The 27,384-nt window shown below is 37.7% G+C and overlaps 1 protein-coding gene across 1 annotated transcript in view; it reads left to right on the top strand.

The window, feature by feature from the left end:
* The window catches only part of LOC126252230 (uncharacterized), a 596,261-nt gene extending 569,843 nt beyond the window's left edge, over positions 1–26,418 (top strand). The window contains exons 30-31 of the mRNA XM_049953102.1: positions 6,208–6,311; positions 21,738–26,418. Coding sequence (XP_049809059.1) covers positions 6,208–6,311; positions 21,738–21,963 — 330 coding nt within the window. The 3' untranslated portion in view covers positions 21,964–26,418. The remainder of the gene's footprint in view (positions 1–6,207; positions 6,312–21,737) is intronic.
* The last annotated feature ends 966 nt before the right edge of the window (positions 26,419–27,384 follow it).

The following is a 27,384-nucleotide window of genomic DNA, read 5'->3' as shown; positions in this document are numbered from 1 at the left end:
GATCCCAAGTGTCACTATGGAGTGGAACAGACCACAGACCATATTTTAAGTTGTGATGTGTATGGTTTTCCTGACGGATGTCTTAACGACATCCACATATTTACAGAAAGCGCTAAAGATTGGGTACAAAATTCCATGTTTATACTGTAATCCATATCCATACTAATACTATAAATGCTAAGTAACTCTGTCACGTCCAAACCACTGAACTGATTGAGATGGAATCTGGTATGGAGATAGCTTGAACACTAAGGTAGAACACAAGCTACTTTAGAAAGTTTGTGGTACAACATATTTATTTATTTGAAAACTATAACACGAAATATGGAACAATAATTAGCCTTTGAAAAAGCTATTTACTCTTTGACTGTTGAACTTTATCATATATGTGAAAAAGCTTTTATTGTTTGATATGTTCTATGTAATATAATTCAACATAACGAATACAATGCTTATATAACCCTCTATGTGTTTAATCCATACTTACATCCTAATATCACTCATGAACATGACACATTTTAGTTGCTTAGCATCACACATCTCATATCTCCTGAGACATGTAAGATTCACATCAACAGCTTATTTTATTGTATGTTTCCTTAATTTAAAAAATACAATAACGCAACAATTTCAAGGGTGCTTTGATAGTGATTGGTTTTATACCAACTTTTGAATAACATTGTAATTCATTGTGTTTTTTGGTAGAGAAAAGATTTTGGGAACAATGGACATGAGGTTACCATTGCTGGTTCTCGATCATGGGGTTCCAGGTTCGATCCCCAGCCAGCTCGGATTTTTTTCCATTCGCAACTCAGTGTGTGTGTTGTACACATCATAATATAATCATCATCAGCGTATAAGTCGCCAAAGTGGAGTCAAATAAAAAGACTTGCAGCAAGTGTCCAATCAGCCCAACTAGGGTCTCCCAGCCAATAAAGCTACATGCACATTTTATTTCATTTTACTGATGCATGAGCACAGCTGTGAGTAACAGCTAGTAACATATATTTGCGTGCCTTTTTGCATTTTGTTTAGCTTAAAATTTATTTTCTGTAGTCTGGGTGGCGAAAGCAAAATAATAAAAAAAAAAAAGACACCAGTTGGGAACAAGCACAAATTCATGGACATGTGGTGGACATCATCGAGGAGGCAATCGCGGCAATTGGCAACATGTGCAAAATAATCAACAAAGGAGGACAATAACTGGTCACATGGTCGAGGTGAGCAGTATGGCGCAAGTGTTGATCATCATCAAGGACATTGAGGCTATCACGTCAGTTAGTTGGTAGCATGTCCCACAGAACATCTGAATGATTCTTTTATTGAAATGATGAAGACTGAATCAGTATACAGATATACATGGTACATTATTAATTACATTATTTTTTAGTCCTATTCGTGCCACTACTTTGCACGTTACCAGTTCCGAAATACAAAGTCTTCCATTGAATAGAAGGAGTTGTCCAGATGAAATGATTTTAAGTTCGGTTTAAATCTTACTTTGCTACCCATCATCCATTTTACGGTATTGCATATATGGTCAACAATCACACAACATGACTGGCAGGTGGAGCTTTGTAATGGAGGTACAGCCCAGGATGTCATGTAATAATACTGAGTCAGTTAACAATGTATACATGGGTTAGTTATTGGATAGTAATTGCACAGTTCATGTTGCCAATAATGAACATTATTTTTCTGAGAGCATACCTGTGAATGTAAATGTTGTGTGGAGTAAAGATTTGCAAGAAACAAAAATACGAAATATAATAATTCGTTATTTTCCTGTTAGTGATGACATAATTCCAGTTGCAATGAAAAATGTATTTTACATCAAAGACATGGCGCGAGATTTGATTAGTTATATTAAAATAATAGAAAAACGTGAAGTTTTATCTGTAGGCAATAACTTAAAAGTTTTTGATAAACATAATAACTTAATTGTGATTGCTTTTAAAGAAGAGAGTCTGTAAATAATGAAAAATAGAATTTATAAGAAAGAGATTGTAAGCAGTGTAAGTAAGAAGGATAATATGTCAGTAAAGAATAAACGGCATCATCCACTGGGATATGTGAATTTCAGAGATTAGAATATATTGTGTAAACATTAATTAGCAGATGGGTTAGCTTAAAGTTTGAACCAAATTTTTTGAAGTGCAAAGTTTGTAATGAAAATAATACGCACAATTTAAATTTTGGAAACATCGGAAGTAAAGTGAAAGTCATAACTCTTTTCGGAAAAAGGAAAGTCAATTTCCCATACAAAACAAAGCGTAAATCTAAAGAACCTTTACTGTTAACACGAGGAAAAACATCTCGAAATGCAGGTACAACCCTGCTGGAATCTTTCGGATCCCAGAGCCAGTTCGCGTTTTCAGTTGCAAGCAGAATAATGACAAATGGCGTAATATTTGCGAGATTTCATGACAAATGACTCCCGAGAAACCTCATTTCAGTACAATCTGGAAATAAATTATTTTCTCTCACTATAAATCGCGTGCAGAAATTCGTGCCTATACGGAAGTGAAAGATACCATAGTAATTGTACTTTCCGCATACCGTAAAACCGCAAACGGAATACAAAGAAAAGAAAGTCATTCTGGTACAGCATGTACCCAGTGCAACATACGTATGTTGGCTTATACGGATACAAATTTGCTGTGGGTGGAAATGAGTTCACAGTTTCTTATACTAAACGAACTCCATTTCATGTCAAAATTATTATAACTTCGAATAAAGAGAGAGAATCACATTCTCCCAAAGTGAAATGGATAAGTCACAGGCAGTTTGTATCATCTGAACCAGATTGTAGGCCTACATGAAAACACTTGACACTTCGCAGAGTGTGTTAGGCCTACTAAAATACCATTTTGTACACAAGTCAGATATGTGTGGAATTCACATCAAAATAATAAACCAGTATCACATTAAAAATAAAAGAACCACATCTTGAAATGAATAGTCTGTTCAGTTAAGTGGTTGTGACAGCATTTCTAGTCTTAAAACATTATGTTTTATTCATTTTCTTTACTTCGGTATGATTGCAGTGCATTTTTTAATGTATAAAGGGCACTCAAATATAAACATGGCAGATGGAAAAAAGTAAGTAAACTGTTTATTATTTCAAAAATAATCACCATAACTGTTCATACATTTATCCCACTGTGAGACAAGATGGTCACTGCCATCATGGAAAAATGCTTGCAGTTGCCAACGGAAAAATGGCTCTACACAGACATCACCTGTTCATGCAAAGCAAATTGACGGCCACAAATGTCTGTCTTCAGGACTCCAGAAATATGTAAATCACATGGGGAGAGATTGGGAGTGTATGGATGATGTACCTTATATTTAAAATAAACTTTGCTACATGTGAATGTTTCCAAGGCTATTTAGACTACATTGCAGAAGTTTCACTGAAAAGTCCTTACACATTGTCCACACAATTCTGATCTCACCCCATGCGATTCCTATATTTTTGGAGCCCTGAAAGAAGACATTCGTGGTCATAGATTTCCTTTGGACGAAGAGGTGCACTCCTCGATACAGTTGTGGTTCAAAAGGCAACTGCGAAGTGTTGACCACCTTGTCTCACAGTGGGATGAGTTTATTAACAGTTATGGCAATTATTTTTAAAATAATAAACAGTTTACTTTTTTCCATCTGTCACATCTCCATTTGATTGCGCCTTATGAAAAGAGTTGCAGTTATGTCCCACATGAAAACTGTATGAGTCTCAGAGCATGTTGTGCTCTCATTCCCATGAATGAGATCTGCTTTTCAACTTTTATGTTCATTCACAAAATTTTATTTTTGTTAAAGTGATGCATGCTGGATGGAACTGAAAGTTTTGTGCTCCGACTGGGCGGTAAAGGTATCGGTGCACACAGGGCTGGTTTAAAGCCCAAGCAACACAAACAGCTGCTTGGGGTGTCAAGCACAAATTTAGTAATGTGCAAGATTTGTATACAACATGTGGTGTGCGTACTGTAAGACCTTCGGTACACACACCATCAGATTATTTGACTTGTCGCTCTAACGAAGTAGGCGAGTGTCAGCAATATGTCTAATGGTCTTATCATGGCGTTTATCTTCTGCCGTAAGGTCAGACGATAGAAATGCCACTTGCACGCTTAGAGTAGCAGATTGACGGTGACCAACTTTAAACAGAACTTGATTAATTTTCATACACATTTATTAAAATAATAAAAATCATAGATATTACGTAACTTGATTCTGGATGCTGTTTACAATTGACAATCTGAAGTTCCTTTGGTCTTGGTACGTTAATCTTATTCTCACATATCTCTGATACTTGACAAAGTGTCTATACATTTCTCTTCATGGCTATGTACAGGAATATGGTAATCTTATTAGGTGCAGACTGAAACTTGACTATAGACTGGTACAGGCAAATGCAGACTAATGCAGACTGACTAATCGGAGATATGTACACTCGTTATAATACCTCGAGCGTTCAGGTATCACTGCGCGAGTGTGATCCGCGAGGAGAAAAGGTTCTACGTTAGCAGCAATCTCATTGGCTGCGTTACATATTAATACGTGGATCTGCGGAAGCAGAATTTGGTCCGTCTCTATGACAGCGCTATCTCGTAGTGCGGAGACGGACGAGCGCTGCGCCTGCGCTGTTGTGCTTAGCGGGGTGCGCTCTAGTGGGAAAGTTTTGTACGCGCTGACTACACGGAACTATGTACACAACACAACACATATCACAATTAGTAGTAAAAATGGTCACGGTTGAAAGAGTATGAGAGTACAGGTGGCAATGTGGCAATGGGGGGGGGGGGGAGCACCAAGTGATAAGTCACTTATTTGGCAAAATGTTCTCAAACCAGCCCTGATTTCACAGTATTAATAATGGAGAGTAACTGCAAGTCAAAAGTTGTTCGGTTTAAAGAAAAATAACACATAAGGCATATTTAAATGTTACTGTGAATGCAAAGACATTTCTTTCACCTTCCACCTAATAGAATACTGATATGTTATTTAGTATAATTTGTGTCACTAATGTGACAAATTCACAGCATTCAAATAATGTGTTCGTGTAATTAACTAAGATTTTCATATTTCAGACACAAACTGTGCTTGAAGAAAACAAACTGAAAGAATCCACAGACATGACATGAACTTCGAATCTAAGTAACGATGATATCTCCAGAATGAATTTTCCCTCTGCACCAAAGTGTGTGATGATTTAATCTCCAACAGATTAAAACTGTATGTTTAAATGGGACTCGAACCTGGACCTTTCCCTTTGGAGGGCAAACCTTCTATTGACAGCTGTCTAAGCACTACTTACCCTCACAGCTTCACTTCTGCCTGTACTCCTCTCATACTTCACAGAATCCCTCCTGCATACCTTATAGGACTACTACGGAAGGTAGGAGACATACTGGTGGAAGTAAAGCTGTGAGGGCAGGTCCTGAGTCATGCTTCGATAACTCAGTCATTTTGTACACCAAATGCAAAGATTCCAGGTTTGAGTTGTGATGTTGTACACAGTTTTAATCTACTGGGAAGTTGCAATGATCATATTCCTGCCTTTTGTGTAGATTTAGTTTTGCCTAGATGAACTCTTAAAAACAGTTTTCTGAAACACTTTTAGATTATCTCTCTAATACTAGTAGCTTAGCTCCTCAGTGTCTTCACAGCAGTAATGATAAGAGAATCCCAAATTGTTAATGGAAATAATTGCGATATTCCCCAGGTAGCCCTACGTGCTTGAGAAAAAAGTAATTACCTTGCATTGCATACCTTATAATAGTCAATGAAATGTTTGTAGAAATAATTCCAAAATGTTGATATTCTAGCCTGCTGATCTTGTTTTTCCTTTTTTAATTACAGTGCATATTAATAATCACAGAAGTACTAAGCAATGTAGGCTGCTAATCTAAAAAAGCAATGCTTCCTCCACTCCCTAAGCTTTAATTAAACAAGCAATGACGTTGAAAACTGTTACACTCTCATAGATTATTGTACTGTCAGTAATGTATTGAAATCTGCTGAAGTTATATTATTAACAGACTAATCAAGGGCTACACCTGTACCCTGCTTCTTATACCCCCAACTGTTTCAGCTCTTGTATGGTAGTCATGAGAAATGTAGCTTTTTAGAACATAATTCTTATGATGGTAATTTGTCTCTAGTAACATGCTTCAGCTTTTTCTTTAATTTTTCTGTTAACAGGATGTAATGAGCCAGATGTTGCCTAAGACCTTGCTCAGAGGGGAAGACTTGCCTAAGTCCAGTAAGAAGATCAGTCGACTGCGTACTATCGGTCATCAGATTAGGTAAGGTACAGCTATGTTTGTAACAGACGAAATCCGTCTCTTGATTTTATCATATCTCCAAGAGAAGATCACAGTGTTTCTCAAAATGGCATTGTTGCTAAATGCAAGAATTACGTACGCCTGTGTTAAATAATATTTTATGTGGCTGTTTTGGAAAGTAAGGGCAGGTCATTCAAAGCTCCAAGGGAAAGGGACATATCTGTTGATAGTACAAGAGTAAAGGTCATCTTCTCTACAGGTGGGTTTCTTTCACCCTGAAATGTAAATGACCTTCCCCTCCTTTCTAACCTTCTCCAAGCTATCCCTCCATCCTCCATGAGGAAGGAGATTTAGTAGACAGTAATGAAATGTTGCACCATAAAGATACATACCTGCCAGCCATTCTGTTTCTTTGTAATTTTATAGTTTTGATACAATATGTAGCTGTTTTCCAATAATAAATAATCATTGACAGGTAGAATATATGGATTGGGCACCAATCAGCCTATCAGCTTACTGGGGGAAGCCACAGCTGTTGTTTAGTTTACTGATAACCTTCTGACTGTATTCAGTGGCATGCAGTTGGTTGCATATACCTGTGTGAATAGTTTAATATTAAAATGTCATTTGCGTGTGCTCATTTGTAACAGGATCCCAGAGTGAGATCCTCTTGGTTTTCAAACTACATAAAATAATACAGCATCCTTAGCATGAGCTGGTATGAACAAAGTGCTTACGTTCTGAACGTCCTAGAAGAGGCTAAAATTATGCATGGATCAAAACAAGAATCAGACAACCCACAGCAGAGATGACACATCACAGTCTCGTGGTGGTATTATAGAGTGAGAATGGCTATAGACATTCCCCCCTTCCTTTAAGCTTCAAACTTCCATCCCAAAAGACCAGTCTCAGCTGACACCTCTGTAGTACCATTTTTGTGAGCTATTTGATACCTTACACATCATTGCAAGATATCGTGAATGGGATCCCCGGAATATGAAATTGACAAAATGTAAAACCAAGGAGGAGTGTGAGACAGGAGGTAGGGAAGGCGAGCGGTTGTCATGTAGATAGGAGCTGCAAACTGTAAGGAGTTTTGTAAGGAAAGACACTCCGCTCAGAAAAAAATAACATAGACGCTGACTTCCTGAGCATATGCAGAAACGATTTAAAGAAACCAAATTCCATCATTTTCACACTTGCAGAGCTGCAGCCTACAGACTGGATTGCAGTGCTAAGTGTGGCATACACATAATGGTGGTTGCACATTCTCATTTTAACTTTTGTAAATTATGATGCTGACAATGTTAAGAGAAATTGTTGCTATTGCAGGGCTTAAATCAATTGCATGACACATGTACTTCTCAAATTTTCAGATGTATGCTTTCCGGATACCACATTTCTCTAAATTGCAGTTTTGTGGGAGTTATTTTAAAATGGTGTACTAAGCAACAGTTTAAACACATTATTATTTTATCAAAACATTTTACCTGTGTTATTGCAACCAAATAATTTAGTACTATTATATTAAAACATCAGCAAAAGAGAAACACACACCATCGTACACACAAGCAACCACACCTCATGCACACATGACCACCAACTTAGCATGTCTTCTTTACGATAAGTATAATCCACCTTTTCCTACATTGTCGATATTCCTATCTGGAGTCTCCATTGATTGGCATTGCTGAACAGATTTTCTTCCATCCTACAACCCTGTGATGTTTTTCTTTGTTACTCTTCTCTACAGCATTACTCTTCTCAGAGTACATTCTTTCACTACTTTCCGGTGTTTAGTCACTACCTTTCAAACTGCATCTAATGCTGAGTCACACTGTATCAACAATCGTCTTTTAAAGAAGGCATTCCGGTCCTTGATGCTGGAATTGGTGGTCATGTGCACATAAGGTGTTCTTGCTTGTGTGTATAAATGATGTGTGTTTCTCTTTCGCTGATTAAGGCTGTTGCCAAAGGTTCTATGTAAGTGTCTTTTAATCGTGCCTGTCTGCAACTAACGTACTTCTTTATGCTAAGTAGCAATCTGTCTTTTCCTACATTGTTGATATTTCTACCTGAAGTTTCCATTGTTTGATATTAAAGATGTTGTATTTTTTACTACTATTATTATTAAAATCATAGGTATCTGTGGTACATTAAAAGTTGGGATGGCAAGTTATACAGGGTGATTCAAGAATCCAACAACATAGGACAATTCCATTATTTGTGCAGGTACCATAAAAACAATAGAAGGCAAAATTGTTTGAAATACATTGTTTTAAATCACGAGCTTAATTGTTGTGATATAAGATTCACCATAGCCTGCTTGAAATAGAAAATTTAACAAAAACTTCAAAACTGCAAACTGAAACAAACACAAACAAATCAGTGTCAAATCCATACATTATTAATGACTTAACAACAAAATTGACAATCACAGTACCAAACTCAGGGAGTGGCAAATTGTAACAGATTAATTTTGAACTGCCATATCCTGCTACTGCATCTCTTGGACACTACTTCAGAAATTGTTCAAATTGAATGCTGTCCTGCTGGTGGCACATCTGAATACAGTTCATGAAACTCTTGCGCACTTTATGTGACACCAAGGGTGTTATTGCTGTATAGGCTCCTCTGATTTTTCCTACAGTGTTTGGGGCCTGTTTCTGTACACTACAGATCTGAGATGGTCCCAGAGGAAAAATTCAAGTGGTGTCAGATCTGGTCACCTAGATGGTTATCCCACTAAACCCCTTTGACCTATCCAACATTCAGGCAAAACTTCATTCAGTAGTTTGTGAGTTGTTCATCCAAACTGCAGTGGCATTCCATCTTGCTGAAAGAAAAACCTGCATCATTTTGCTAGAGGTAGATTATTCAAATACGGCAGAAGTGCCATCTCGGGATGTTCCCTGTACAGTTCAGCAGTGAGCTTATTGTTAAGAAATATGGGACTGATGAGAACATCACTCCATATGCTACACCACAAATTCAACCTTGGATCAGTCTGATGATGAGCATCTACAGGAATGTATGGGTTCTCGGTTGCCCACTAAACAACTTTATATCTATTCACTGTTCTGTTCAGATGGAAACAGTACTCGTCACTGAAAGAATATCAGCTTCTAGGTATGGCTGGTGCATTTGTATTTCTGTAAAAAACTCACACAACTGCACCCATCCATCTTTGTCACCTTCAGGAAGTTCCTGGAGAAAATGCATGTGATATGGATGAAAGTTATTTCTGGATAATATTGTGGACATTGATGCATGACAGATGCCACATTCTTGAGCCACTTTTCTTGTTGACAATGGCAAACTGACTGTTAACTTAGCCAGTACGCTAAATGTAGTGGCATTATTTGTTGCTGTACGTGACCGCCCAGACCGTCAATCATCATGTACACTGCCTGTTGCCTCGAATGCTCCAGTAAATGACCAATGGTTACATTGTAGCGTTGCTCTTGGGGGACGAAAATAAAAAGGATTGTTACTTTTTTATGTCGAAAAAGTGAATATTTTGGTGGGCCACTTGACAACAGAATCAGGGATTGATTACGCTATTATAATAACATACGTTAACCATTAAATACCTGAATAAGAGTAGCATATTGATATACATATTTGAGATCGTTCGGAAGAAACATTATCATTTCTGTGCATTTTTATAGTCGCGATGTAGTCATACCCAGATCAACACTAAGGGACCAGAAGATTTATAGACTTTAAAAGAAATGCAACACTACACAAAAAAGTTGGTTCAGAAATAATAAGAAAACGATAATGTTCCTTCTGCCTCATGCTGCGTTCGGCCCATCAGCGTGATCGTAATTTCTGATGATGAAGTAACAAAAATAATTATCATTCAGGTAAATAAGGAGATGGAATCATCAAGGTTAATTTACGAAAATAAGCACACTTATCTTTAACACACGTTTTTTTTAATGCTACGTACCTTTTCATATTAAATTACAATAGATGACCATTGTGGTTAAATACTTTATACATAACAGTCAAAATGTCCTCTTGACGCTGTCTGTTCGATATCAGTTACAAGAAACTACATGTTTTCTGATTGGAAAAAATAACAATTAGCGTATTCACTCAATATTTTCACATAAAATATAAAATACAGTTGTGGAACGCAGCAAGTCCGAGTCCGCCTTTCATAGAATACAAACAGTAAAAAGTGAGGCGCCAAAAGCCTCATTCGTCTTGAAACAACAGAATTCTTTTTTATACCATTAATCGATACATGTACATAGAAATTTACAGGCACCGCGCAAGAATGGCAAAGATAAACAATAATAGATTCTGTCGCTGCTATGCGATGGTTCATTTCTTTTATTTTAGAATTGTTCGATATCTCTAGGCCATCAGGCGTTTACTATTGAGCGTATATTAATGTTTGTGAGGCGAAAATTACTAATATTACACTGCCTTCCATGAGGAGGGAAGGAATACCGAAGGTATTACTTTCATCCCCATGCCCATTGGAATATTTGTAATTTTCAGGTGTAACATACAGGTTATTAAAAGTTTCAATTCACATTCATTCCATAATAAAAGAATTAACGTTTCAATTTGTAATTACTGACGGTGGATCATTGTGAATTTGTTCTGTTTTTCTATCAGTGTTTGCATGGATTCAGTCTTTCTTGATGATTCTTAAAATTAAGGCTATAAGTACACATATTTACAAAATTTATAAGGAAATAGAATCACACTTCATTTTTCATCATTGCAAAAGTAATTTGACTAACACAACTGGTATACAACTGTTTTGACTTTATTCATTATATTGTCATCGTCTTGTCGATTGATTGCCTTGTCCGTCGTCGCACTTAATTATACATTTATTTTCGTCGCACATACACTATTTATGATAGACTTGGATTGTAGAGTGGCCACTGGTGATGGCTTCGACAAGGAAGTCCATATCTTTCACTTTCAGGGCTCGAGTGTGGCTCTCCGAATTATTTCACATATGAAACAGATAAAATATCTTATATTACAATAGCTTACAAAACTAATTTTATATACATGTAGGATGGGATTTAGGAAGGATCGGATCCTTTGACGTATTTTCGTGTGCTTATTTTCAATCGTATCGTGACCTCTCGTTAAAGTTTACATATCAACAGTGTTCAGAGGTGACCTTGTGACTTGTCTCTGTGTACAATCAGTCATTATACTATAGTTCAATTCTTTTATCTTGGCGGCTCGCGCATGCCCGCCCAGACGCTGGAGATTGCTGCGTTGCCAGTTGCACACGACGCACGCGCCAATAGAAGCAGCGCCATAGTATAGCATAGTTCGCAAGCTTACGTGTAGGGGGGAGCGCGCAGTTCATGAAATAAAGCCACCACGGCCGCATTAACCCTTTCGCTGCTACAAAGACGTGCTCCCTGCATTCCGCGCTGTGGGCGATTTTGTCACTGCACTGCTCGCCTGTGCAGACACATTGTGCTCCGACTGCTTTGACACTCTTTATCATTCGATTCCACAAAAACTATTTGGCTCAAAAATTAGATTTTTACCTATCTTCTTGACTGATACCTTCCCCCCATAAATGACTTAATTTTGTTTCGATGTTCAACGCAGTTATTATGCAGCATTAAATATAGTAAACCTCTGCACGAAATTTTGAAGAGTTTGCATAGGTAAAAGTCCATAGAGTATACTTTCCGTATGGTCGATTTTAGTTGCCACAATGTTGAGAATGAAATGTGGACAAGATACCTATATATTTCATTTAATTTAAGTACCACATAAGTGTCGTATGTAATATTGAGAAATATTCCACCTTTCGCGACTGTAACAAAAGTTTTACTTACACTGGGCACGTTTGGCTTTATTTTAAAGCACTTCAATCAATCAAAAGGAAGTAGACAAAATACATTAAACAAAACTGTGGACTTACAAAAACATTAGGACTTGAATATACCGTCTCTCAGTGAAGTGCTCAGAGCTATGTCAAATATAATTTATTTGCTAAAACACTGATGAGCCAACACAAACGTTGAATATTGTGCTACCGCAGCACAAAACTACGAAAGGTGACTTGGCAATGGAGGACACAAAATACAGTCCTCTATGATGCTTTAAAAGAGAGAAACGCGTCTGGTCTAAATAAGTCGCTTGTTACAGTTGCAGAAGAGGGATATATTTCAATACCATTGGTAAAACTGCGACTATGGAACAAAAACAAGAAATAGAACATGAATACCATTGTGTATGTGCCATACCTTTCACCGATGGAAGTGCTTTAAAATAAAGCCAAACGCGCCGTGTGTATATAAAACTTTTATTACAGTCGCGAAAGACAGAATATTTCTCAATATTACATACGACACCTATGTGGTTCTTAAATTAAATGAGATATTGTTATACAGTAAATATTGTATGAAATTTAGGTATCTTGTCCACATTTCATTCTCAACATTGTGGCAACTAAAATCGACCATACGGAAAGTATACGCTATGGACTTCTACCTCTGCAAACTCTTCAAAATTTCGTGCAATGGTTTACTACATTTAATGCTGCACATCAAAACAAAATTAAGTCATTTATGGGGGGAAGGTATCAGGCAAGAAGACGTGTAAAAATCAAATTTTTTGACCAAGTAGTTTTTGTGAAATCGAATGATAAGTGTGTCAAAGCAGTGGGAACACCATGTATCTGCACAGGCGAGAAGTGCAGTGATGACAAAATCGCGCACAGCGCGGAATGCGGGGAGCACGTGTCTGCAGCAGCACTAGAAATTTCATTCAAACGAATAAAATTCGTGAAGTAAGGCACTCCAATATTGTTTTTAAATAAATAAAATATTAAGCACCGCACAAGGTTTGAACTCATAACCTTTCCCTGGGCAGCCCAACACCCTAACCGTTACGCTACCTCAGCTCCTCGAACAGTGTAACTCCATAAGGACTCTAACATCTCACGCAACTACTTATAAACACTGTTGGTATGACTATGAATTACTCACGCTTCGTCGAAGTACAATAGGAAATAAACAATTACCGCTGTTCTTTATTGCGAAAAAGCAGTTCGTGAGATTGAAACAAACACCTTTCCTTGCTATCGCCTGAATTAGGAGTCTTATTGCTTGTTTGGTTTAATTAATTAATAGAATATGAAGCAATTGGTATAAAGAATGCTTTTTCCAAACTTTCTGTAAAAGAAAATCTGCTATCAATACATTGCTTTTGTTCTATTACTTTATTTATGACTGAACGTTTCTAAAACTGAAGACACTCGTCCGTGGTCTGCACTGCTGTCGAGATCTGGCAACGTCGTTCTCTGTTCATTGGCTGACTGTGTTTTGTGACGTCAGATGCGCAGAACGAACCTAAACTCGGCCGCCAAGATATATGACGCGCACTTTAATTACGCTAACTTCTCTATCTTAGAGTCTCTCAGAATGTTTATGATACATACAAAAATGTTTTCAGTACTGGGTGTGAATGTTTTTGCTACAGAATGTAGCGCACAGCAACTACTGTTGGCGGTTGAACGTTCACATTATTTCGTCACATGGTGGCTGTCCGCCTCCACTGTTGCGAGCAATCTTGAAATTCAGTATGTGCGCGCGCACGTGACCGGAGCTTTCTTGCAGAGCGTTGATTTCGCGCTTGAGGTGCCGTGCGTCGCTTTTGTTCGGCGGATCGTGGCTTTGTGCTGGCACAGCACTGTGCTGGAACTTACAAGTTAAATCTACCGACTGTTTTGCGCTAACAGGTGGTGCCTTATTTACGTCACATTTGAAAATAGGGAATAACCTCATGGAATCGAATCTTTTCACACAACTTTCCTCTTTTGTCTGGACGTTTAAGTATTTCCTTTTAAAACAGGTCATTAATTTGTCCTCGATTAAATCTCACTTACTAATACTAAGCGTATATAATCGTCATTTTCATATTACTATTTAGCAAGAGAAGTGCATTATTCGCTCCTTCCTGCTCATTCTCAAATTACTATTTAGTGAGAGAAGTGCATTATTCGCTCCTTCCTCTTTCCTCATTTTAGCACATCGGGGCTAATTAATACCTCTCGAGTACATCATTTTTCTTACATACTAACTTATAACTAAAATTGAAATTCGCCTCTATGACATGTCCTCCTGTTTACATAAAGATTATTCATGTAAATACTTGTCTACAACTTATTCTGTATATTATTTTCCAGACACGTTGTTTTGATACATAAGGTTTCCTTTTAGCACCGGTTAACGTCCGTAGTCAGTTCAGTTCAGTTCAGTTCTTGTTACTCATTGGTTAATCCTGATCTCCAATACCTTAGAATTTTCTTACAGCTTAAATTAACTTAATTCCTGGCGTTATAAAATTTTCTTAAATCATGATGGTGGAACAATCCTTTGATTTTATTCGTGGCAGGGTCAGATAACAAATAGCTACCAATGTGTGGTTTCCTCATTATCACAAAGGGACCTTCATAAATGTATTGCCACTTAACGATTCTTCTTTAACAACAGGGATGGTTTAAAGTGAGTCCTGACTAATAATTAACTCCAAGAAACTTCTGCAGATGCTCTTCAAGAGCCTCTGGTCTCGTTCTTATTGGTACTATAATTTTATTGATTAATCTTGCATCTAGGACTAGCCTTACGCTACCATCTGATTTTAGTACAGACAATAAAGGACTCGAATAAGGTGAATGAGATACTTCTATCACATTCCAGCGTAACATTTTCCTGATCTCGCACTTGACAGCTTCGCGTCTCGCATATGGAATGGAATAGCTTGTTTTACAGTAGGTTGAATGGGGCAGGACATCCATTCGATATTCAAAGCCTTTTATTAGTCCAGGTTTCTTAGAAAATACTTGAACGTAATCTGTTAACAAACTGTAAAGCTCATTCTTCTGTTGTTTGGATAATTCAGTGGACTCACTAGCTTTACCGTATAATTCATTCTGACCGGGAATTAGGTCTTTATACTCATCGTCATTAACACTTTCAGGATCTGTCACGTCTTCTGACTGACTGTACTGTTGTCTTTTAGTCCATGGCCGTACTGCTATTTGAAGCACCCCAAAGTTTGTCTCCACCTTACTTCTTAACAAATTTACAGTTACTTGTTGCTGGCTCGCTACTAGAGTACAGATTCCACACTCGATGTCAATTTTAGCTTTCGTCTGCCTCAAGAATTCCATACTCAGGATACATGGCACTGATAGGTTTTTAACAATAAGAAAAATGCACGTTACTGAAATAGACTCTATCTGGATTTGAAGCTGAGTCTGAAGATTTACACGTTGTGTCAGTGGTGGACCAATTGCTCATGATACGGTGCAACCCTGGATTGGAAGTGATAAAACTTTGCATACAGAGGATATTTGCTTAAATAAACATAAAGATAAGACATTTATATTAGCTCCTGTATCTACAATGGCTGTTACTGGTATGTTGGCAATTGATACTCTTATGGAAGCTTGAACTTGTTCGTCCCATACGTCATCATTGTCTTTCGTCTCAGTGTCTGCTACTAGATCATCCCGTAAGTTTGTCTCTTTGTCATACCTAATTGCTTTAATTTCGTGTGGACTAAGGGACAGGGAGCCCCCATTCAAACCTGCAGCATCCTCTAGGAGGCTCAAAGGTGCTGCTTTTAATTTTCCGCTCGACGCTTACTTTTCTGCTGATTTATATTTCTTAAAGTTTCTTCCGTCTGGAACTGGTGTTGGTTTTGTGGTACGAACTCGGTTGGAAATGGATCTTGTTGTCCTGGCGTATTCGCTTGCGCATAATAAATTTGCGTATTATGCGGGCGTTTAGGCTTCAGACTTCCCGAAGGTCCGTTCGCTTGTTACGTGAAGTGTATATTTTGTGGCTGAAAGGTATTTTGCTGTTTCTTGTGTTGATTGTAACCGTTACTAAAAGGTGTACGTTGGTCTCCACCTTGATTATGCCATTTATTTCCTTTCCACTGACGATTTGAATCGTAAGACTGATCGTTTTGATAATTACCGTTGATCGATTGCGTGTTTCCATATTGCTGGGGATGGGTGCTATAATGTGCATTTTCGTACTGAGGTGGTGACGAATTATATATTGGATTGTATCTCTGGCCGTTATTGTACTTATTTTTGTACTTGCTGTTGGAGTACGTAGTGTGTTTATTTTTGAAACCGTTGTGGGGTTGGTACTGGCTGTCGCTGTGACGCGCTTTCGCTCGGTCACCATTGTTTCCTGCGTATTCTGTATTGTGCTGGCCGCCTGCACTGAAGTGGGCGTTGCCAACATCAACTCTAGCGTCCTCGTAAATCAGATCTAACGAGTCTAACACAGATAGGAGAGTGTCCGTATCGTCCTCAGACACGTTTACTAACTTTTCTCTGATCGCAATCGGTAGCTTAGTTTTTAGAATCATAATAACGTCTTTGGCGGTGATCGGCGAATCCCAGAACTTGATTTTCGCTAAATACTTTTCAAAATATCTTCTCAAACTACCGCGCTTACTGTTAAACACTTCGGCGTTGTCAACCTCTTTTCTCAGGCGCTGCTGCACACCAGAACTCCAGAATTTAGCTAAAAACATCTGTTCAAACTCTTTGTAACTTTTACAAGAGTCGACCATTTCTGTTCCCCATAAGGCAGCATCGCCTACGATAAATCCACTAACGAATTGAATTCGCTGGCGGTCACTCCAGCTATTCGGGAAAATTCCTGAAAAATTTCGGAGGAACACTATAGGATGAATTTCTCTTTTCTGTGGGTGAAAGGTCGGAAAAACACGATGTTTGATCACGCTTTCCTCCTGCATCAAACTGACAAAAGTGGGTGGGCTGGTACTCTTGTTAAATTGTGCTTCTATAGAACTATGAGTTTGAGCGTTATCAAATGGTGAACGGTAATGCACCTGCTGTTGTTCATTACATCGTGGTGAATTATTCCACTCTCCTGACACGGAAGGTGGGGAATTTTCAACTTGACATTTTAGTGTACGAACTTCATCAACTATCTGTTGACGCCATTCAGGTAAATCTTGAGCTAACGTTCGTCTTATCTGGCCAAATTCTGACATGACCGTGTCTCCTGTTTTTCCAGGGGCTGCCAATATTTCAAAGGTCACGTTTTTGACAGTTTCCCTGAGTTCGTTCTTGACCTTGTTTTCTATGAATGCGTCTTTGTTTTGAATCCACTCTTGGTAGTGTTCAGACAATGCTTCAGCATGTGCCTTAACAGTATTCTTTATTTGATCCTCTACATTAAGAGTCTCAATCTGTTTGGAAAGATCATCAACAACATTCTCGATCGTGTCTACTGCGGTTTTAACTCCTTTGACCTCATCAGAGATTGCAGTATAATCTTCTTTTAAGGTCGCAGCTTGTTTTTGATATTCCATCACTTTTGAATTTATCTCTCCCTTGGCTGCTTCGATTTTCTTATCTAACTGTTTTGAAATATCCTCTATTTTTGACTCTACTTGTGTGTCAATGTCTAGCCTCATGGTCGTGATCTGACTACTGATTTGGCTTTGGACATTACCCAACAGGGTATTTAAATCAGCTGTTATGTCTGCCTTTAGTTCGGCCTTTACCGAATTTAACCGTGTATTTAGGTCATTTATCTCCGTTTGCAGATCTGTTTTTACCGAATTTATTCCTGTTTTTACTGAATTTATGTCTACTTTTACTGAGTTGCACAGATTTGTAAAGACCTGATTTTTATTATGCCGTCTTTCGGCCATCTCTTTTTCTTCGCGGACCTTTTCATCTAATCTTTCCTGTTTTTGGCTTTCGAACTTGCGTTCCATTATTGCTTCAATCATTGCAGCCAAGTCATTTTTTTCAAAAGCGGGAATAGTTTGCACACTAGGACCAGCTTCTAAAACTTCGGTCGAGGCTGCTTCTGCCTCCGCTCGTGTACCTATCGCGCGTGATCGTAATGGATAGTGAGGTCCATTCGTATCACCGCTGTCGTCTGGTTTTGTTTGTGTCCGCTGTTTACCGTCAGCCATGTTCATGAATTATTTGTCAAACGTCAAAATGCTACAGATATTGTTTGTCACTGCCGTCAGTCGTTTGTCTGTGACGTAGTGCTATGGCTTACTGGGACCTAAGATGAAATTTTAACTCTGGGTAACAACTGACGTTCATGTACGCCAAGAAGACAAGATGGTTCCTACTAATTACAAACAAATGAAATATTACACGTTTTACCAGTTTTGAGCGTAGTTATCCGCCATATCGTAATTTTTTTATGCACTGACAACAATGGTAAACTTTCACTGAATTTAACTACATAAGAATGGACTATGGACAAATTGAAATAAAGCTGTTTCAGGGCAAGGAAAGACAGGTTTACGTTCTGATCAACTCGAAAGATGCAACGTCACTACGAAAGCTTGGCTACTGCGTATAAAAATTTGACTTACTATGGCTGTCTTGATGATGATACGGCTGGATACTCGCGTTTTTTTTGGTAATTTCATCAATCGTTCTTCTGAATTAATTAAAAGGTTTTCCCACTTCTCTTTCTCGGTTGAATTGCATCCACATGAAAAAATGAAACAATTATTAGAACAAGCACTGAAAAATTTTTAAACACATACATGAAATGATTTTTTGATCAAGTCCCTGTTCGGGCGCCAAGTGTATCGTTGCTCTTGGGGGACGAAAATAAAAAGGATTGTTACTTTTTTTATGTCGAAAAAGTGAATATTTTGGTGGGCCACTTGGCAACAGAATCAGGGATTGATTACGCTATTATAATAACATACGTTGACCATTAAATACCTGAATAAGAGCAGCATATTGATATACATATTTGAGATCGTTCGGAAGAAACATTATCATTTCTGTGCATTTTTATAGTCGCGATGTAGTCATACCCGGATCGGAAATACAGAAGCGTCCGATCTTACCCGTCGGCTTTGACCCATGACGTCACAAATGTAGCGGAAACGACCATAAACGACAATTCCAATATGGCAGATATAAAAACATCGCATACGTATTATCCAATATGGCGGATATAAAAACATCGCATACGTATTATAAACACAAAAATACACAAGTTTTACAAAAAGCCTAATGACTCTAACGGGACAAGCGTGGGAAATTGGGGGTTTTTGGGTGGAGACAAACTAAATATACACAAATGTAGCCACCGACGGCCATACAAAACCACGCAAAACAACGAAATAAATCAACATCACAAAACTGACCAAATACCAAAAAACACATTCCTATCCAGAATCGGACACTTCCCTTGACCTATATAGCTCAACGGAACCTACCGATCACATCCCCCAATACAAAACTAAAAAACCAACACTTCCCTTACACCTACATACATCTACAACAGAACCTACCGATCACATCCCCCAACACCAACCTAAAAAACCAACACTTCCCTTACACCTACATACATCTACAACAGCTCCCAAACACATAAATTACGATCGAACAAAGATAATAATAAACAAGTGGTACTCGAGGCCAGGCAGGGGGGGGGGGGCTGCGACCCCCCCCCCCCCCCCTGACCCCCACCGCCAAAAAAAACCTCCCAACCTAACCTCGTATTCAGGGCTACGCTACAGATCAATGTGTAGGTCCCTAACGTCACAGCTCCCAATCACATAAATTACGATCGAACAAAGATAATAATAAACAAGTGGTACTCGAGGCCAGGCAGGGGGGGGGGGGGGGGCTGCGCCCCCCCCCCTGACCCCCCCGCCAAAAAAAAACCTCCCAACCTAACCTCGTATTCGTATTCAGGGCTACGCTACAGATCAATGTGTAGGTCCCTAACGTCACGGGTCAAAGCCGACGCGTGAGATCGGATGTTTCTGTTGACACAAAATATACATCAAAAACAGATAAAAAGGAACTTACCTCAAAAAAGTTCCAGCCCCACAAACTAGATTGGCCACCACAATCACACACAAATGCACGCACGCACGCGGGAAATACAAAAGCGTCCGATCAACAACTTCGGCGATTAAACCGAATAGTTGTAAGAACTTGATAACTTCTAACGGTGTCTTTCATATCCATTCCTGAACAAAAAACCACAACCAAATACACTCAATAACAAACTCACCCGACGTACAGCAATGAGCATTAAATTAAAACAAACGAAAACCATGAACACACCACCAGAGAGCACCACAAACAAAAACAAGACATCTACAAACACGCCACAATCGCAAAACAAACTCCGCGCCGTAATGACGTCACACACCTCAACACGCTTACGTCACGGGTCAAAGCCGACGAGTAAGATCGAAGGTTTCTGTTGACCCCCCGGATCAACACTAAGGGACCAGAAGATTTATAGACTTTAAAAGAAATGCAACACTACACAAAAAAGTTGGTTCAGAAATAATAGGAAAACGATAATGTTCCTTCTGCCTCATGCTGCGTTCGGCCCATCAGCGTGATCGTAATTTCTGATGATGAAGTAACAAAAATAATTATCATTCAGGTAAATAAGGAGATGGAATCATCAAGGTTAATTTACGAAAATAAGCACACTTATCTTTAACACACTTTTTTTTTAATGCTACGTACCTTTTCATATTAAATTACAATAGATGACCATTGTGGTTAAATACTTTATACATAACAGTCAAAATGCCCTCTTGACGCTGTCTGTTCGATATCAGTTACAAGAAACTACATGTTTTCTGATTGGAAAAATAACAATTAGCGCATTCACTCAATATTTTCACATAAAATATAAAATACAGTTGTGGAACGCAGCAAGTCCGAGTCCGCCTTTCATAGAATACAAACAGTAAAAAGTGAGGCGCCAATAGCCTCATTTGTCTTGAAACAACAGAATTCTTTTTTATACCATTAATCGATACATGTACATAGAAATTTACAGGCACCGCGCAAGAACGGCAAAGATAAACAATAATAGATTCTGTCGCTGCTATGCGATGGTTCATTTCTTTTATTTTACAATTGTTCGATAACTCTAGGCCATCAGGCGTTTACTATTGAGCGTATATTAATGTTTGTGAGGCGAAAATTACTAATATTACAACATGATATGGGAGTGGTTGATTGAGATGCTGTGCGTGATGTTCCCCTGCATCTTCCTCATGTCTTCACCTTGGATAATAACTATTTCTATCATTTCCTGATTTGTGTACTGGGGACATTGTTATTGATTACTGATAAAATGAAAAAAAATACAAATTTAATATTGATGTCATGATTTAACACATATGTCCAACAATTTTGCCCTCTATCATTTTTCAGAAGCTGCTCAAATAACAGTTTTTTGCGACTTTTGAATCACTTGTACATATGGGGTGGGGATAGCATTTGGGGTGGAGAGAGACAATAGGAAATCGCTCCACCCAATGACTAAACACTGGATCTGCATCTTAAACTGAGTAACTACTGTTCCTTTCTGTAATAGGAGCGGTAAAATAATTTTAAAAATTAATGTCTCCTTTGTGTAGATTCCTGCGACGTCTAGAGCAGAGCTTGAAACGACGTGAGTGTCTGGTGAGCCCGTCGGACAGTCTGGATGAAGAGGAGCCTCCACTGTTGCACAAAAGTAGCAGCTATGGACAGTTGCAGGCGAGCGGTCATGGGCACCACCGCAACCGCCGGCTGCGCCGCCAAGGCGGTTTGCTGGTGCCTCAACTACGAGTCACCAGTGCCAGTGGTGGGCACAGCAACTGATGTGGTGGGGGCAGACTTAAAACTGCTTATGCACATCACCTAACAGCATATAAGTGATGTGGCAACATACAATTGCACAAATGGTGCCACTGATTTTGGACAGCAGCACCAACCATTTATAAAGCATCTGAAACGACAGAGCAGAGGCAGGATCTCGTGCTATGTTGGGGGTTTCCAGTGCCTCTGAAAGACATAGTAATGATACAGGATGTGTCTCCTGCATTTAAGCAGAACATCTCCACCAGCACAAAGCATCACATTGTTGTAATGACACATGGATAGACAATGGCAGACCAGTTATAGAATAGTGGCATCAGTAATGGACAAAGCTGGAGGTACAGTGACAGGTTACCAGTTCCATAAACAGACAACTTGTGTTCATGATGATGTGGTGAGACAAAGCCTGACAGCTAGTGCCAAAGCTCTGTGTCATCAACATCAGGGGCAGACTGTGGTGGACACAGCAACTGTGGTGGACACAATTGTAATGGACACAGCAACTGATGTGACAACGTAGGGGAGAGGGTCACTGCACGTCAGCAGCGCCGACTCTCGGTGCGGCAACCACCGTGGCCTACTGGCACACCAGCTACCAGTCATGTCTGCCAATCTCTATAGAGGAAGACCACCGCATCGACACAGTGCAGATGGTGCCTGAAGTGTTACAATGAGTCCGTGGAACTCTTATCTATTAACAGGTTATGTGCGTTGCAAAATGGCATCACAGCTGCTACTATAAAACTAATCATCTGCATTATTTGCTCTTACTTTGTCAGGCAATGAACTGTGATGTCTTTGGTAAGATGGTCAAACCTTTTACATTTTTATGTAACTTACATCAACAATGCTACAGCTGCAAGCGTTAATATGATAGCATTTATTGTATCTGCACAAAAGCAATTGTCATTTAACATTGAAAATTATGTTTCCACGTGAAAAAGAAGACAGTATTTTTTCTATTCCTTGCTGCATTTCTCTATTAACCTTCTCAGCTTGACAGCACTCTATATCAAGACATGTAATCCAACAGGGACATTGCAAACTTCCTGGACCAACTGTCAAAATACATCCGTGGATTGTGTGGTTCAAGCTATCAGCATGGAAAAGAGTGAAAACAGCATAGCAAGAAAAATGTATAAAAACTTTTTCAGGCACTATGTGTCCTACAGTGGTGCTGCTCCTACCTTCATTATTTTCGTAACTCCATTCTGAAGCAATACTGTCGTCTGAGAGAAGTCACAGCATTATTTTTGAAGAAAAAATTATTTTGATATAATTTGCTTGCAACTGTTCTCTGGTACCACAGTTTATGAAGTGAACTCTAAGTTAAGCTAGTAGTGATTACAATCAACCTGTGCACTACACTGACAATTACAGACTGTGTTTTCTATGTCCTATTTCAAAGGAGTGCTGTGGTAAGGAGTTCTGGTCTCTCATGAATAAATACTGTGTTCCTGCACTAAAATACGTGGTATGACATCTATCATACCAGTCATTATCCTCGTTAGAGATATTGCTCACTGGCAACACATTGTGGGTATTTGTGCCTCTCCGCAAAAATCGAAGTACGAGTAGTGCGGACCAGGAAAGAGAGTGGACCAAGCTTGGTATGTCTTTCCTTTGTTATTAGTTATACCCAAGTTGTGTTCATAATAATAGTCAACTCCTTTTCATCTGTTCAGGTATATGCTTGAGTCACCAGTCAAGCTTAGTACTTTTGCTTGTGAACTTATTTCTTTTAGAATTTCAGAGTCAGTGTACATCCACATAAACCATTTGCTAGTGTTATCAATTCTAGTTGGTGAAACACAGGAACTCCTGAATTACTGAATATCAGTTTTTTTCTACTTCTACTGTGATGAGCAATGATAAAAACTAACCTTTATTGTCATTCTCATTCACTTCATTGGTAGCAACTGAAAACTTGCACTCTGTACTGTGATCTACATCAGCTTTCTTACACTTTTACCTAAATTCATAGTGATATATACACATTTTCAAACTGTGAGAAGATTATTTGTATAGTTACATTTCGCCAGAGGCTAAGCAATCAATTGTGGAGTAAGAGAAAAAAAGATTTTTTGAAATATATATATTTAATTTTGTTACAAGATATTTATGCCTTGACAAAAAAGTGAATTATTGTGGTATTAACTCTGCTATAATAATTGTGTTTAAAACTAATGGTCTTGCTTGTCCTGCAGCATATTTCTGCAGTGATAGTTCCTTTGCCAATATTGAGCTGCATCCAGAGAGCAACCTCATGCGTGTCTGAAACTAGATATTTTGTGAGTACTATTGTTGTTCTTTGATGTTTTGATCTCATTTTAAGTACTGGTGGCATTCAATATTGGGCACAGGGACTACTGCTCATTAGTGGAGAACACCAAAGCTGTGGATTATTTGAAGACTTGACACTGTTATTAATCAGGAACTTTGTCCAGTTAAAAATTTCATTTTTATCATGTGTTGTTTCATATTTACTAATTATACTGGGTGTCAAATTCATTTACAACATATTATATAATAATATCATGGATTCAGTATGAATTTCATGGAAATAATGTATAAGGAATATGATCACTATAATCCATTACATCATTGTCTTTTTTGTTCTATTAATAAATTATGCTCTCAAGATATCAGTCCAGCTGAACTTCATAAACTAGTCATTTGAGGATAACAAATTTTTATAATAATAAAAATTGATGTACAGATCTCATTCATTTCATACCAGTTAAAAAAATATGTGCTCCTTTGGTGCCATGCAGCCTAATGATTTCTTACATTTTTCTTGAATATTGTATTACTTAATACCAGAAACTGCTATCTGTTTCTTTACAAAACTTATTTTTGTTATTTCTTGAACTGAACAGTTCCAAAAAAGCAAGAGATTAATTTTTGAAACATACTCTGGCAAGTTAACATGTGTTTGGTGAAGTCCTCTATTACATATATGAAAGATATGCTGAAAGCAGATCATCTGAGCAAAAGTAATTTCTTTGAGATAAATAAATCCAAAAAATTAAACAAAAATTAAAACGTGCATAAATATTCAATTTCAAAATAATTCTGGCCCTAGGAAAATCACGTATAAACAACCAGTAAAACTGAAAACATGGTAACTAATTAATTTTGTTTTTACAGATCAGGATGCTTATTCATCATATTTAAATTTTGCTAAAATACAAACCTTTAAAGATTGCCAGGAGAAAACTGTTGACTGTAGTGAGGTGCAATTCAATCTTGTTCTTAACTACGACTTGTATGTAAGCTACTGCAAGTTCCATTTTGATAGAAAGTGTTATTGCATGCTGTGCTAAAGTACTTGTGATTTTCCGTAGATAAATATTCATAATTCATCACTTACATAATAGACCACTGTACTTCCCTCTACTCTCTCAATTCATTTTCCAGTCTCTACATCCCACTTCATGAAAACATTTAGGTCATTGTATTCTTTTTCCAGAAGACATAGAATCTTACATTTCATTTCAGATTTAGACTTTTATCTCATTCATAAACTGACTAACATGTGCAGCCTTTAGATGGAAGGATTTCTGATGTAAGAACCCAGCTGTCATACTCATGAGAGCAGTTGAGATAGATATTTCTTCAAATTGGCTCTAATTTTCTCTTATTATTATATGGTAGGCAGAAACTGATATGCTATTTTTATGAAAATTGTACAAAGTCACTTTAAAATAGCTATAAATCTTCTAGATAGGCTGATAGAAAGTTTTTATCTTGCTCTAGTGCATTGTGATTTGTCAGGCACACAATTGTGAAAATATTCATCATTAATCTATCATCTACTAATTAATACGGGTAGCAACATTATCAGTAATAATGGTTTCAATATTATACATAGTAATCAATTACACTTATGTAATTGAAGACTACGAAGAAAATTTCGAAAACAGGAGCAGAGAAAAGGTACCTTTGTTCTTCACTGTGACGGTCTGAACAATCATATAGTAGGTGCTGATTCAAAATGATCTGTGATAAAAAGCACAACATGAGTTCACACATTATTAACCTTGTTGCTAATAAGTTATAGGCAGAGTAAATATTAATCTGCCTTCATCCTTGTTATGGAATATGTTGATGAAATTCTACACTAATTTCAAACAAGAAAAATGTTCCACAAGTGCTAAGATTTCCCATAAATCCTAAATATGTGAAGAGAAATATGCACCGTGCCAGGCTGTGGAACAGTATACTTTGAAATCTCTATTGCAGCAATACTTCCGTGTGGACAGATTTTTAAGATTTTTGTAAATTCAGATATAAATATATTTATCTTATCAGTGAAAATAATGTTCAGCACATACTGCATTCATAAAAGTTTCATGAACTCATCCTCTTGTTATGCACATTATTCAAATGTAATGACATTTGTAAAAGCCATAAAATTTCTTCAGTTTCTTGTTCTTGGTGTAACAATAATAAATTTGCAGCTGTAAATAATTGTTGTTAATAATATCTGTTTTATATCTATTCATTTGCTCTGAGAAAAATGTACTGTATTTTACTCAGAAATAATTTTTGCTTATTTTATGAACAAAGACATAACAAACAATTTTTGATCATCATACTAAATCTTTCAATTTTTCCTGTTTTTATAATAAATAAATGCAAGAATTACATGTATTTCATGCTAAAATTGTGTAAAAGTCGTATGCTTTTCACCTCGTTATCCAGTCACTGTGTTATTTGATTATTGATTATTTGAACTTTGTATCATCATCATCATCATCATCATAAGCCAAGAACTGTTTCTTACCATACACTGGTTACTATACTACTAGTCAAATTCCAACACATTCAAAACAAAATAACACTATGTTCTACCTAAGCTATTTTGCTATCACTGACAATTATTTCATTGCTTTGTCACTGCTACAGCTCAAAAATTACATAATCTCCAGGGCTGAATAGAAACAGAATAAAGTCACAAAGGATAAGGAATGACTGAAAGTTTTCAAATGTGCTTTATTATATAAAGACACCCTGTTCTAAAAGAGTAGTTGTTTTCACAGAGAATTGCAATTCAAATTCTATGATATTTACTTTGTAAAATAGTAATTAATGGAAGAAGCTGAGGTGTAGAGCACTCAAAAACCCATAACCAAGATCAAAAATGTTGATGAGCATTCAGACAGTATCATCTTTCAGAGCTAACAAACAAAACACGTACAGACACACAAATGGCTACATTGTGCAAGTTGACTACATGTTAAAACTGCAATTACTGAAGAAAGTGACAAAGTAGTTAGGTACTGGACTAATATTTCAGAAGACAGCAGATCCCTCTCCAGTCAGCCTGAGGTGTTCTGTGATTTTTCGATGCCACTTTAGGTGAATGTCAGGATGGTGCCTTTCAAAGGCTGATTTCCATCCCTATCTGTGCTTGTACTC

Source organism: Schistocerca nitens, chromosome 4 (genome assembly GCF_023898315.1).
Source record: "Schistocerca nitens isolate TAMUIC-IGC-003100 chromosome 4, iqSchNite1.1, whole genome shotgun sequence".
Lineage (NCBI taxonomy): Eukaryota > Metazoa > Arthropoda > Insecta > Orthoptera > Acrididae > Schistocerca > Schistocerca nitens.
The sequence above is the reverse complement of the archived record's forward strand: the minus strand, read 5'-3'. Positions and strand labels throughout refer to the sequence as shown.